A 13,340-nucleotide genomic window follows, 5' to 3' on the forward strand; every position below is an offset into this window, starting at 1 on the left:
CACCCGCGCCATACAGATCACGAGAAGCGGCCGGTGCACCGCCTGCCACGATACAGCCCATGCCCATCACAACGCCATACCCTACAGCAATGCAGTACAAACCGGGGGAGACGATTCCGATCGAGACACTTCGTGCATTGAGGGCCGGCACACATCTGCTGGCGTTGCCAGCGACTCAGCTCTCCACTTTCAACCCAAGCAAACACGGGCCCAATCAAACTCCTCTAAGCTTTCCTGGCCCGCCAGAAATCATCGACCTCACCTAACAAACGACCGCGAATCCGTTTCGTCGTTTCGCAGTCCTCGCTGCTGAAACATTCAGGCGGCCAGCACGGACATTCGGGGAGCGAGGGATTTACACGCCGGCACGCCTGACCTGCATGACGCCAAGAATTCCCCTGACTAACCCCAAGGCTGTCGAACTTTAATTGCATCTTTTTCTCTTTCGCATCACGGCATATCTTTCTGGCTTGCAGTGCTGTCTGCAACTGAGGCGAGATGTTATTACATGTTGATTGTAGCTGCACGATTCTCCAACATAGCAATACACTGGCTCCATCGCCGTATCAATGGAACGCGAAAGCCGCTCGTTTGCTCATGCAGGGGCCCAAAGCACAGGCCTAATTCCCCTGGAACATCGGGGCTGAACCGATGACTGAGCAGATGAGCGGGTTTGTGATGTGACCGGTGGCCCTTGCCTCTGAACGTCGACCCAAATTTACTGAACGTCGACCCAAATTTATACGACGCGACCAGTGTGTTTGGTTATTTTCGGTTGCCGTCATGTCTCGACACCGTTCGTCAAGTGGGGGCCTGAAGTCGTATATAACGACCGCAAGTCCTCTCCTCCGTTTCATTACCTGTCCTCTATTTCTCTCAGCAGCTCCCACCATCTGATTCAATTCACACACACACACATCTCTCCACCTCACCACATCAAACCCAAAACCCGCAACCATGCAGCTCACCACCCTCCTCCTCCTCCTCGCAGCCTCAACCACCCCCGCCCTCGCCCAAGGCAACCCCACCTCCCTCATCGCAAGCCTGAACTCCCAAGCCTCCGCCGCGCTCTCCACCCTCTCCGCCCTCGGCGCAACCGCCACCGGCGCCGAAGGCAGCAGCATACGATCGGAGTACAGCGCGCTGCAATCGACCCTCAGCGCCGCGACCAAGAGCGAGAGCTCGCTGCTGGGGAGCGCGGCGCCGACGACCACCGGGGCCGCGGGCGGCGCCAGCAGCTCGACGCCGACTTCTGCTTCCGCTTCCCCTGCTACTACTGCTGCTAGCAGTGCTGCTTCTTCTGGTTCTTCTGGATCGAGTTCGTCTTCGCACGGGGCGGGCGCTGTGGTTACTGGGGCGCCGATTGCGATTGGGGCTGTGGGGATGGCTGTTTTGGCTGCTTTGTAGGGGTGTTGTCTCTCTCGCTGAAGGAGGGATTTTCTTCTTCGGAGGGCGGAGGGAATTGTTTTTGCTTCGGCGTCGTGGGCTTGCGACGCCTTTCCGCAGCAGCTCAAGCGGATTGTTGTATCTTAAGCGCTTTCAGCTTTTTTATTGGGCAATTTGCAAGCATGCGCAGTCAATTGCGCGATTCACCCGGAGAAACATCACCTTTATTACTTGCCGAGTATCGCCAAGGGTGTCAGCGCGGGTTTCCGACGCTCAGCCTCGCGACAACGCCATCTCTCCGCAGCGGCCAAGTTGGGGCCAAGCCGCGGGTTTTATCAATGGCTAGGCGTTGAGCCATCTTTCGTGAGAGTTGGTGGACGTCATCTCCATTCTCCAGGTCTTGTGCATGGCGTATGCCGTGCGTTCGCGCCAAGCTGAGGCAGTGTATTAAGGAGTGGTGTACTGCACGAACTGTTTCCTCTCTCCTCTCTCTTGTCCAGGTTATCGTCACTATCACATCCAAATCACCATCGATCAATAGCATCTCAGTCCACAAACGCTTCATCGCCATAAAAGACAACCAAACGCCGCAACCAACAATGAAGCTCCCCACCCTCCTCCTCCTCCTAACCGCCTCCCTCACCGCCCTCGCCCAAGACAACACCGAAAACGACGACAACGACATCGACGTCCCCGACCTCGACGACATCACAGAAGACGTCTCCTCCCTCCTCGGCACCGCAAACCCCACCTCCGTCTACAGCCAAGTCAATTCCTTCGCCTCGGCGCAGCTCAGCAGCCTCTCCGTGCTCGCCGCCACGGCGACGGGCGAGTACGGTAGTAGTTTGCGCTCCGAGTACAGCGAGCTGCAGTCGAGTTTGAGTAGTGCTGGGTCGTTGTTTAGTAGTGTGACGTCCGGTGCGACGGGGACGACGGCGACGACGGCGGATACTACGGGCTCGACGGCGAGTGGAGGCGCGGGGGCGACGACTTCGTTGCCGACTGAGACTGCTGCTGCTACTACGGCTACGAGTGCTACGGGGGCCGCTGGGGAGACTTCTCCATCTTTGGATTCGGAGGGTGCGGCTGGGGCGGTGGTGACTGCGGCGCCTATTGCTATTGGGGCCGTGGGGATGGCTATCCTGGCTGCTTTGTAGAGGAGGTAGGCTCGGCACGAGAGATGAAGTGAGAAGGTGATTGACTCTGGGGTGCTCGATCGGCTAGAACTGGATAGGTGCGGGCTATGTAAGCATGCTTTTCTCTACACTCTTGGGCCAACTTGCAATCATTATTGATGTCGCTGTCTCGTAACTCGAAGTTGGCGTTCCATCTATCAACCATTGGTCGCAAGCGTCTGTAGTTGGCTGTAATCTCCGTTGAACAGGTCCGAGTCGCCACCACTATCATCACACAGATCCATTAGCACAGTGTCCTCTCAACAAACAAGCGAAACCATGACTCACTAAGTATTGCTATCCGCATACTGCCAGAACGTAAAGTATGGCCAGCCGCCTTGCGGAGTGCAGGGAGTGGAATCATAGCAGGCCATGAAGAGCGGATTTGTATTGACAAACGCATTCGAATTGCCGGTGCACTGCTCCCACCACGACGGGCTGGAGTAGAGCACGGGGTACACGCCGTACATGTTGTAGTAGCCGTCGGAGAACTCCTGGATCCAGTCGACGCCGATGCAGTCGCCTTCGAGATCCAGCATGCCGGGGAGGGTGATTCCGTCGCTGGACCCTGTGGGTGAGGAGTTAGGAAGGCCTGAGGTGAAGTGGAAGGGAGTGAAGGAGGAGCTTACAGCCGCCGCCGTTCTGCGCAAAGTAGGAGACTTGCGCCGAGGCGCTAACAGTGCCGTCAGCGAAGTGGTAGGCGCCGCGGATGAAGCCTGCGTTCGTCGCGCCCTCGTACTGGCTGGAGAAGTCCGGGTTGGTGTAGTCGGTGGACTGCGTGGCTTTGATGTAGACGAAGCGGAGGCCGCCGTTGTAGGCTGCGTCCCAGTTGACTGTTTGGCGGTGTATAAGTAGGGGTGCATTGCAGGGGATAGGGGGCGGCTCACCGTTGGGTTGATAGCCCGAGACGTCGAAGCCTTGCACTGTGCTGCTGTTCGATTGGCGCTTGAAGTGAGGCATGGAACGAGCGGCCGCGGTGGCCGCGAGGGCGCTGGTCAGCATTGCTTTCTTCATCGTGGAAGAGGTCGTGTGCAGCGCAAGGAGAAGGGAATGCGAAGTAAAGAAGGACAGAACTGAAGCGACACAAGTGAGAGAATGAGGCATCGCCAACCTACATATACCCGGCTCTCGTGTTCTCGAGATCATATCCATAGCCAGCGTGTTTACTCCTAAACGTGGGATAGGGCGGCCAAGCACGACGTGATCTACAGTTACATCCGGCGGTATATACCGTCGGTAGCTCGGACAGGCACCCAATTCAAGCTAAGGAGATGGCGATATGGATTAGTTGGAGGGATCGGCGGTGGTGGCTTGAGTAGTTATCGCACCTTATATCTCGCGCTCACACCGTGAAGGAAGGCATGGGCGTTCGTGGGAGTGTCCGGGGCAGCACCCGCATCACCCTCCTCCGCCTCGCTCATGGACAACGCGAGTACAAAAGGCCAGTCGTTCCATAGATAAAGCAGTGTCGAACAGCAAGAAGACAACAAGCCCCCAAAATTAAGCGCAAGACGTGGGGGAAGGAGGACTGAGAAGGCGCCACAGATCGACAGGCGAAAAGAAGCTTTGCTAGCATGGAAACGTGCCTTCGTAACGAGCTGCAGCCCTACGAGGAAGGTACGGCCCCCGGTTTCTATTCACCGCAACCTTCGACCGTTCGCTTCTAGTTGGACGACGGAAGCATCTTGCGCAATAATGAGTGCCCGGCCTAACCTGTTCACCGGTTCGATTGAGTGGGATGCTGGCCCTGCCTCGCCTTGACTTGCTGCAGTTGGTGAAGGCGTTGCAGATCCCTTTCGTCTTCTGCGACTTCACGTGCGCTTCTCAGGATGTGGGATTTGCACGATTCTTCTGCTTCTAATTATGCATGGTATGTACACTCTCACAAGCAATGGACAACCACACTCGCTCTCTCCGCAATGCAAACGACTGAACGCACGACGAACCACCACCTCTCAGGCAAAATGCTACCCGGCAATCACCGCGGAATGCATACCCCCCACCTCGCAGTCTAAACCACCACCCCCTCACGCGGCCTGAACGTCAATAATAAATCATCCATGGGGAAAATCGTAGCAAACACGCGGATCTCCTCGCTCTGGTCGGTAATCGTATGGTCCCACTCCAGCACCGACGACACCTTGTGCAGCAGCAGCATCAAGTTTAGGATCGCGTAGTTCTGGCCGAGGCAGTAGTGCGGCCCCGTGCCGAACACGAGCCAGTTCTTGCCTTGCTCTTCCGCGTTGCCGCTGATCCAGCGTTCCGGGTTGTACGTGTCGGGCTCCGGGTAGGCTTGGGGGTCGTGCAGTGCGAGCCAGGTGGTGGGGATGATCATTGACCCCTTCTTCGCCACGTAGTTGCTTTCGGGAATGGGGAAGTCTTTCTTGACGAGGTAGGGGACCATGATGACGGGTGGGCGGTAGCGGAGGGTTTCTTTCACGCAGGCACGGGTGTACTCCTGTGGGCATTGGTTAGTGGGGTTGCTTCCAGTGTCACGGGATGCTAATGCTCACCATCTTCTCCAGATCTTCAAACTTCACCGGCGCCCTCGGATCCGGGCGAATCTTGGCACCCTCCTCGCGCACCTTGGCCAGCATCTCCGGCCGGTCGGCCAGAAGCTGCAGCATCCAGCTGCACGCCGAGCTCGTGGCATCCTGGCTGGCAAACAAAAACGTAAACACGGTCATGCTGATCTCGAGGTCGGAGAACATGCGCAGCAGCATCGCCGGCTTCTCCTCCGTCGATACCGTCTCGCCCTTGGCAATGCGCTCGCGATACCGCTCCGACTCGAACATCTGCGCCACCCAACGGTCGACAATGCACTCCGGCTGCGCGCCCTTCTGTCGCATGCGGACCTTGGCTTTCGCGGCGCAGTTGGCAAAGGCCTCGAGTACTTTGTCCGCGGCCTTCTTGCCGTACCACGTCTTGGTGAAGGGCAGGATGATGGGGAAGTTGACGAGCTCCATGGCGGCGGTGATGCAGTAGTACTCGTCGGCAATCTTCTTCACGCCCTCGCGCGACATGTAGTGCCCGACAAAGGTGCGGCAGGAGACGGCGCACATGAGCTCGCGCAGTTTGTACACAAAGGGCCGGGGCGCGCCGTCGGCGTCCTTGGTGACCTGCAGGAACTGCTCAAAGTATTCGTTGTACACCTCTTGCTGGCCGGGCAGATAGGTCTCCATCGCCTGCCGCGTGAACAAGCCATTGAGGCCCTTGCGGTACTCGACGTGCTCTTTGCCGTCCAGAAACACCCAGTTCTCCGGGCGGAGCAGCTTGTGCGCGGCGTCGACGACGCACGGCTTGACGTAGGTGGGGTTGTTGAAGACCTTGCGCGCCATGTCGCGGGTGGCGGCGATGATGACGAATTTGTGGAAGACGCTGACGCACGACAAATCGCCGGAGACCCATTTGATGTAGTACTTTTCGAAGGAGGGCTTGACGCTGTCGAAGAAGGGGCCGACGAAGGGGATCTTGAACATGTCGCCGGCGAGGTTGCCTTTCTGTCGCCAGTAGGAAACTGAGACGTGGGGTTAGCTGGGAGATTGACCGAGAGAGGTTGCAGCACGTACTCTGATCATATGCTACAGCCAGTGCAAACACGGTAACCAACGTGCGGACAATGGTCATGTTCTCGATGAAGTTTCCCAGGAAGCCCATCTGTGCCGCGGCCACGGAGGCGTGTAGCGCACCGGGCAATGCGGTTTGGGTGGCATTGAGGACCTCCATCGGCGACGCCATCTTGTCGCCCACTCCGAATGCTTCAGAGGAGGGAGGGTGCGGTGTGGTAAACAGCAAAAGTGGCGGCGGAAAGGGCGGTAAGGTTAGATTATTATATGAGTTGACAATTCGGTTGGGGGCAGGTTAAGCTTTGGGCGCAAAGGGAATGGCACCACTCTTGATGGATGACGGGCGTATGGGGGGATCAACGTTCAAAGCATAACGCCCGCGGGCATTCGGGTGTTTGCATCCGGGTTGGGCGACTGCCGAAAGTGCGATGGTACGAGACTGACTTTTTGCGAAGGGAAGGCAAAAGGGTTGAAAGGCGGTGACTTCATGGACCGTACCTGCAGTGAGCGAGAGGGCGAGCGAGCGCAATTGCATTTCCACTTTTTCCCTCGAACCACAAAATTCACCAAAATTGCGTATCGCGCGGAAACGATGCGCTCCGATTGGCCAGGTTCCTGCTTCCCTGCCGAAACCTTACCCGCACCCCGAGATCTGACAAACATGCAGTGAAGATTCCCCGGCTTAGTAATAAGCGAGCCTTGTTGAGAGGCCGAAAGCATATCGCGCTTCCAATGCGCGGGACTCTATGGTGAAAGGACATTGTCGAACTACCTTGACGAGTCAACGTGTGCCGATGCAAAGTCTTGAAAATGCTGTCTCATCGAAATGCCGCCGAGGCCCATCGATACATGACCACTCGATACTGCACTGTGATGGGCTGAGGTTGTTCAATACCGACCTCCACCTTTGAGTGACATTAGAGTTCTGTAGACGGGACTCTATCATCACAGTCCATGCTTCGACTCTCGTTCCCGGCCGTGGTGATGTTTGAGCAGCGTCGGGCTGTTGGTTTGCTGGTTAGGAATCGCAGGTGTAAAGGCGGTTGAGTGTCTTTGGCGCCCTCCCTTTTCGCCTTAGTAGTTGTACGGTGCTGGTGTTTGGCCTCGCCCTATGAGAACTCCCTTCGTATTGGCCATCGTACGCGCGAGCTTCTCCTGCCCGATGTGACTGTCAAAGGACCCTGACGTAGCGGCGCTGCAAGTTGAATCACCGTGTAACACAAAAGCTTCCCTCGACCATGCAAACGACGTCAGACTCATCAAACAAACGAGGAAAGAACAGCTCACCGCAGCACAACAACGTTCATTTGCCACCCACACAACACTCTTTCAGCGTAACAAAAGTCTTCCTCAACCACGCATTCACACCAAGAAACAAGGAAAAGACCAGCAACTCACTCTGCAAATCAACACAACAAAGACAAGGTACGTGAAACAGAGCGCTCCCCTCCCCTGCACAACACACTGCGGAGGAGAAGAAGGAACGGCAAAGATGGTTTGGATACCGTGGGAGAAGATGGGCATCTGCAAGTTCTGGATGGCGCAGCGATGCTACAGCGGTAGCCAGTGCAAGTTTGGGCACCCGCCGCCGCGCGAGCGGAAACGCTTGTGGGACTACTACACCGAGCAGCAGAACCGGGATGCGGCCATGGGCATTCCGCCGCCTTCGCCTCCGCCCAAGAAGAAGAAGAAGCTTGGGCCGAGTAGGTGGGTTCCACGGAGGTCAGCGTCTCCTGCTGTGAGAGGGGGTGATGGGTGGGTTGGGGCGAGCGGGCGGCGTGGCGGGCGTTCGAGGTCTGACAGCGGATCGCCGGTGAGAGGTCGCGAGGAGAGCACGAAATATCGCGGTCGATCGTACAGCCGTTCGCCAACGCCGAGTCGAGAGCAGAGCAGAGGGCGCAGCGATCGATCCTACAGCTGGTCGCCGATAATGAGCGGCGATGAGGGCAAGCATCGCCGTGACGTTTCTCCTCGCTCTGGGTATGTTTCTGATATTCCAAATGGACGTAACCACCATCACACTGCTTACAACACCAGATACGGGAGATATCATGGAGCTGCAGAGTCTGAAGAAGAGGAGGGACGCAACAAGTTCAAGGCGAAAGGACAGCGTGAAGTCCGGCATCGGGAAAAGTCCGGGGATTTCTCCGACCGCAGCTCACTTTCCTACTCTCCCGCCTCGGACCTCTCCTTCTCCCCATCCTCGCCTTATTACCCAACCTCCCCCTCGCCGCCGCCCACAATGGGTGCAACAAAGCGCACGTCGGACGGCGAGACCAAACATGTCGGTCCCGACCCCTCCACCATCCGCGTGTCGGCACCTTTCATGAGTCAAGCGGCCATCTCTAAGAGACTGCAACAAACCACCGCCCAGACCTCTCAACTCGATCATCAAGAACGCTCAATCGCCGAAGCCCGTGAAGACAGCGTCCGCTTGCAAGGCATCACATGGATCGATACTGTTCGCCGCTCGCTTCAACTTCCCATCCGCACATACACGACGGCATGTGTCTACTACCACAAATTCCGCTTGGCCCACGCCGGCAGCCTGAATGGCATGGAGTATGCGAATGCGTGGGCCGATGCATGTGCGGCGAGTCTGTTGGTGAGCTGTAAGGTGGAGGACACGCTGAAGAAGAGCAAGGACATTCTGGCTGCGGCGTACAATTTGAAGACCACCACACATGATCAAGTGGGCTCGGATGACCCCATCTTCGAAGCGCCGAGCAGGGCCGTCATTGGTTTGGAGAGGCTGGTGCTGGAGGCGGGTGGGTTTGATTTTAGGTCGAGGTACCCGCATCAGCTGTTGGTGAAGATTGCAAAGGGAATGCCTGAAGGCGTGGATGATGAGAGGGAGAAGGTGGTCAAGCTTGCGTGGACTGTGGCGACGGATCTCTACCGCACTTTTGCCCCGCTGAAGCAGACGACGGCCACGATGGCCCTCGCCTGTCTGGAATTGGCCGCACATCTCATCGCCGCAAGCACAGAGAACAACGTGTCTGCCATCAGAGACGCGTTGCAGGCTCTCGACCTCAAAACCTGGTCCGTTACTCGAGAGGAAGTCATGGAGACCTTGCTGGACCTTCTGGACCTCTACACCCAACACACCGCCCAAACCATCCTCGGCACACGATACTCTCTCGACGACTTCCTTCGCGTCCGCCTGGGCTTGAACAAAGAGTGCAACGAGCACAACCTCCCCCGCCACACCACCGCTCCTCCACGCGTGGCAACCACCATCACCACCACCACCGAAAACACCCTCCGCGTCGCCAACGGGCATCCCACTCCCGTCTCGCCCATGGAGCCAGGACCGCAGCCGCAGCCTCAGCAAGCTCAAACCACAAACGGCACCGCCGCCCCTCCGGAAGGCGCAGGCACAGTGAGGTTCATGCTCAATCCCCAACGCGCCGCAGACGAGAAGGCGCAAGTGCAGAAGTACTTCGTAGAGGAATGGGAGGAGTACGAAGAAGAAGTGGAAATCCCACAGCCTCGCGTGACCTCGAGGGAGCCGGAGCGAGACCGTGATCGTCGGCCTGACTCTCTTGTGCATCACAGTCGTGAGCGCGGGGGTAAGGAGCGAACGCACAGTAGAGATGGGCCTCATCGGGAGCGCGACCGGCCGGGGGATCTTCGCGAGCGCGATCTCGAGCGTGATAGGGCGAGGGCTAGGGACGCGGAGCGCGGGCGGGGGTATAGGGGCGAGAGGCGGTTTGATGAGAGGGACCGTAGGGTGGATGATCGGCGTGGGAGGAGGTACGATGAGAGGAGGTATGAGGATGATCGCAGGCGCAGGGATGATAGGCGTTGAGCGAGGCTATGATGGAGGCTGAGAGACTGAGTTGGATGACGAGGGAGGATCGGGAAGAGTCATGGATGTGGACATACCACACTTCTACGAATACTGGGTTCGACTTGGGGCTGCATCAGCCCTGGAGAGGATACGACACGATACGATACGATGACGTTGGTTTGGAATGCACTCCATCGTGCAACAGGTGCTTCCTTTACGATACCCTGGTCTGGCTGGTCCCAATCACCCCAGCTAGCTGTCTGTACTTCCATAGCAGACACAGAAACCAAACTCAACCTTCCTTAGAATCCCACGCATCCCCTCACCCCTCAAGAACCCCACCTAATCACTCTCCTCCTCCTCAACCCCATCCACAATCCGCAACACCCGCTCCTCCCACCGATTGCGCCGGCCCGCCGCCTCCCTCGCCGCAGGCAAGTTCTCCGCATTCTGCATCAAATGCCGATACTGCACGCACAGCGTCTCGGGCGCATACTGCACCGCCGCCTCCGCCATAGCCACATCCTCCGCCCCGCCATCCAACTCGCGGGCGCGCGCCTCGCTCTTCTCCCGCATGCGCGTCGCGATGAAGCCCCACTTCTTCTCGTCCCAGTCGTCTTCGACTTCTTGCTTGCTGGCGATGAGGAGCGCCTGGTCTTCGCGGGGGAGCTGGGTGAAGTTTGCTTTCAGGCGTCTTTTCACTCACATCAGTATCACGTTTATGTGTTTGTGGAGGGAGGGGGTGAAGGGAAGGGAAGGGAACGACGAACATGTAGCGATTAGGCAGCGTCGACGATTTCACTTCTTCGCCTGTCAGACGGGTCCATTCGGCGCGGATGAGGGGCCAGGCTTTGCCTGCTTCGCGCTGGTCGAAGAGCATTTTGTCGTGCTCGGCGGCTTCTTCGTAGGATTCGGCGATGGGGAGGATGCGGGCGATTTTGGAGTTCTGGGGTGGGGGGTTGGAGTTAGTTGGGTTCGTTTGGAGGAGTGAGGTGGTGGGTGGGTGGGAGGGAGGCACTCACTCTGCGACGTTGAAGTTTGGCTTTCTTGGGCGTGGATGCTTGCTGGTCATCGTCAGATTCTTCATTGTTTGTGGCCTTGCGTTTGTTCGGGCGCGAGGGAAGGGCGGTGGAGGGTGTGTCATTGATGTTGTCTTCTAAGGCATCGCTGCCGAAGGTTGGAGAGGCCATAGTTGATGACCGTTGCTTCTTAGAATGATGATGTGGAAGTGAGGTGGATGAGTGCGAGCGGGCGGCCACCTCCGAACGTGGTAATGTCTGTCTGCAAGGTTGCCTGGGTTGAGAGGTGAAGGGTAAACAATCGTTGTGAATGTGACGCCACGCAGCCTGAGGCACCTGTGCTTGCGCACAGGCCCGCAAGGCTGTGACGGACGCTTCCACGTGAACGTCTCGTTTGTAAGACGATTGGAGGGGACAACAGTTGAATCATCAGTCTCGGAACTTAATTGAATATCAGTATCTTTGATAGCTTCCAGTAACCACTCCACCCCAGTTCTTCATCCCAAGAATCACGGGTTGGAGTATTACGTTGATAATGTCATGCCTCCCACCTGAACGGCCATACTGGCAACGGATGCGGTCTGTTCGCCTTCTGCTTCCGTGGTCATGGTATCTCCAGATCCCCGACTAAGCCCCAAAGTCCCTGTCAAGGTCTCGTACATGCGCACAACTTTGACTAGATTGGGGTCAATTTGAGACCTGAAATCGAATCCAACGATATCCTTAACGTCTCGTGGGCAATTCAGTCGAAGATTTGTCACATATCGTATAAAGTCTGTTGCTAGAGGAGTGCGATGGCCGTAGAGTGTAGTGATAAGAGCAATGGTGACAACCACCTGGAACTCTGTGCCGAAAAGCGAGGCGATTGCAACTATCGGTGGCAGCATGTCTTGTGAACGTACCATGCCATTACCGTTTGGGAGACTGACACGGAGCTCTTCGATACGCAGATAGAGTCTGTCATCGTTGGTGGGTCGGGCGGAGAAGGTCGTCATGGTGTTACACAGATCAGCCTTGCAGAAATGATCCCAGCGCACCGCTTTGAAGCAGGGATCGTATTTGGAGTTCAGTAGAGCCCCATAGAACAGGTATTCAGACGTGTAAAAGGCACGCTGAAGCTTATGCGCCTTGTCATCGCCACTGGCGGGAACTCTGTAGACTCGCATCAGAGTTGTTGCGGGGAAGATTGCCATGTCGTGGATCTTCTTCACGTCCATGACCGCGATGTGAACATTGCTTTTCTCTTCATGTCTGTGCATTCGAGCCGCGTGCTCCAGCACCCAGATAATCGAGCTGGACCAAGAGATGAAGTTGGACGGGCTCCGGTAGTTCCAGAGCAGGTGCTCTCGCAACATTCCCCTGGTCTCATCATAAGGCTGTGCGAATATGCTTTGTCTGGGGAAGCCTCTCGTTCTCATCGGTCGCATTTCTTGGGTGTCGTTGATGCCTCGAGAGCACTCGACTGAGAAGGCTCGGAAGAGAAACGGTGGCAGTCGAGTTGTGGAGTCTGATATCGACTTTAGACGCTGGCGTGTGTCTTGTGTGATCGGCAAACCTACGTTGCAGCTCTTCTATGATTTTAGGATCCATGGTGAGCCCGACTGCGACTTTGAGAAGCTGTAATCATTCGAACACGCAGGCCGGCCGATAATTCTTAAGCAGAAACACGAGCGGGCAGGTTGCAAGCTTGCGTGGTATGTAGAAGCTACATGCATGCGCTGTCTGTGGCGTCGTGCGTTGTTCTGCATCCGACATTAGCAGTGCGTGATAGCTTCGCTGATTGGTTGCAAGCTCAATCAAATGCCGTGAACTCACCCAGCAAGGGCATTTATTTTATCAAGAGAGTAAAGAACATGTCTCGCTCCGACAGAGGGGATGTCGACCCCGATCTCAAGCCACCCAGCCTGAGGCAGCATTGTTTGCGCACGGGCCCGCAAGGCTGTGAACGCAAAGGTGGGTGGAAGCGATGCGTGTGCAGAATCTACAGACTGGCCGAAACGCAGCAACAGCAGACTACAACATACTAACAGAACGGGAATATCATCGACAGCTCCCATGGCCGTAATTTAGGATTGAGTGCCGCCCACGAGTCGCAGACGTCCAAAGGCGTGCAGCGGATTGTGTGCCGGGCCCCGGCAACAACACCCCCATGCAATTCAGTACACATCCAACGTGCGACAGTCTCAACCCACCGCGACATCCTTTTCCATTCAGGCCACAGACTGCCATTGGGGGGCCAAGACAGGCTGGCGTACATCATGAGACCCGCCTTATTCACTGACTCGCATCTAGGCTCGCATCCGATGTGATGTTCATTTTGTCCAACCCCGCACCCGCGCCTCGTATGGTGTCGGCGATGGTGCTTTGCACGCGCCACCCGGGTAGCGCGGCTAGATTCGTC

At 56.9% G+C, this 13,340-nt stretch overlaps 7 protein-coding genes across 7 annotated transcripts; 2 read left to right on the forward strand and 5 right to left on the reverse strand.

Annotated features, from left to right (window-relative positions):
- Window positions 1–527: 527 nt before the first annotated feature.
- Window positions 528–1,462, reverse strand: BDY17DRAFT_43769 (uncharacterized protein). The gene has a single exon (XM_033738390.1). It carries the CDS (start codon window positions 1,122–1,124, stop codon window positions 621–623), a length of 504 nt encoding a protein of 167 aa, XP_033586264.1. The 5' UTR covers window positions 1,125–1,462; the 3' UTR covers window positions 528–620.
- BDY17DRAFT_43770 (uncharacterized protein) lies at window positions 1,463–2,845 on the forward strand. The gene has a single exon (XM_033738391.1). It carries the CDS (start codon window positions 1,800–1,802, stop codon window positions 2,541–2,543), a length of 744 nt encoding a protein of 247 aa, XP_033586265.1. The 5' UTR covers window positions 1,463–1,799; the 3' UTR covers window positions 2,544–2,845.
- BDY17DRAFT_327636 (glycoside hydrolase family 25 protein) lies at window positions 2,720–3,575 on the reverse strand (the record flags this gene model as incomplete). Its single annotated transcript, XM_033737705.1, has 4 exons — window positions 2,720–2,786; window positions 2,850–3,129; window positions 3,191–3,394; window positions 3,449–3,575. The coding sequence occupies 4 exons, from the start codon at window positions 3,573–3,575 to the stop codon at window positions 2,720–2,722; spliced, it is 678 nt and encodes a 225-aa protein (XP_033586266.1).
- Window positions 3,576–4,284: 709 nt separating this feature from the next.
- On the reverse strand, window positions 4,285–6,641 carry BDY17DRAFT_304460 (ERG5, C-22 sterol desaturase). The gene is made up of 3 exons (XM_033734730.1): window positions 6,131–6,641; window positions 5,075–6,078; window positions 4,285–5,019 (listed from the first exon to the last, which is right to left on the reverse strand). The coding sequence occupies exons 1-3, from the start codon at window positions 6,297–6,299 to the stop codon at window positions 4,573–4,575; spliced, it is 1,620 nt and encodes a 539-aa protein (XP_033586267.1). The 5' UTR covers window positions 6,300–6,641; the 3' UTR covers window positions 4,285–4,572.
- A 1,685-nt stretch (window positions 6,642–8,326) lies between these two features.
- BDY17DRAFT_341294 (cyclin-like protein) lies at window positions 8,327–9,938 on the forward strand (the record flags this gene model as incomplete). Its single annotated transcript, XM_033737992.1, has 1 exon — window positions 8,327–9,938. The coding sequence occupies exon 1, from the start codon at window positions 8,370–8,372 to the stop codon at window positions 9,936–9,938; it is 1,569 nt and encodes a 522-aa protein (XP_033586268.1). The 5' UTR covers window positions 8,327–8,369.
- Window positions 9,939–10,100: 162 nt separating this feature from the next.
- On the reverse strand, window positions 10,101–11,396 carry BDY17DRAFT_43952 (uncharacterized protein). Its single transcript, XM_033738392.1, has 3 exons — window positions 10,943–11,396; window positions 10,691–10,866; window positions 10,101–10,614 (listed from the first exon to the last, which is right to left on the reverse strand). The coding sequence occupies exons 1-3, from the start codon at window positions 11,108–11,110 to the stop codon at window positions 10,263–10,265; spliced, it is 696 nt and encodes a 231-aa protein (XP_033586269.1). The 5' UTR covers window positions 11,111–11,396; the 3' UTR covers window positions 10,101–10,262.
- Window positions 11,397–11,463: 67 nt separating this feature from the next.
- On the reverse strand, window positions 11,464–12,529 carry BDY17DRAFT_327640 (uncharacterized protein; the record flags this gene model as incomplete). The annotated part of the gene is made up of 2 exons (XM_033737706.1): window positions 11,464–12,446; window positions 12,499–12,529. 2 exons carry the CDS (start codon window positions 12,527–12,529, stop codon window positions 11,464–11,466), a joined length of 1,014 nt encoding a protein of 337 aa, XP_033586270.1.
- Between the last annotated feature and the right edge of the window lie 811 nt (window positions 12,530–13,340).

This window comes from Neohortaea acidophila, assembly GCF_010093505.1.
Source record: "Neohortaea acidophila strain CBS 113389 unplaced genomic scaffold BDY17scaffold_11, whole genome shotgun sequence".
Lineage (NCBI taxonomy): Eukaryota > Fungi > Ascomycota > Dothideomycetes > Mycosphaerellales > Teratosphaeriaceae > Neohortaea > Neohortaea acidophila.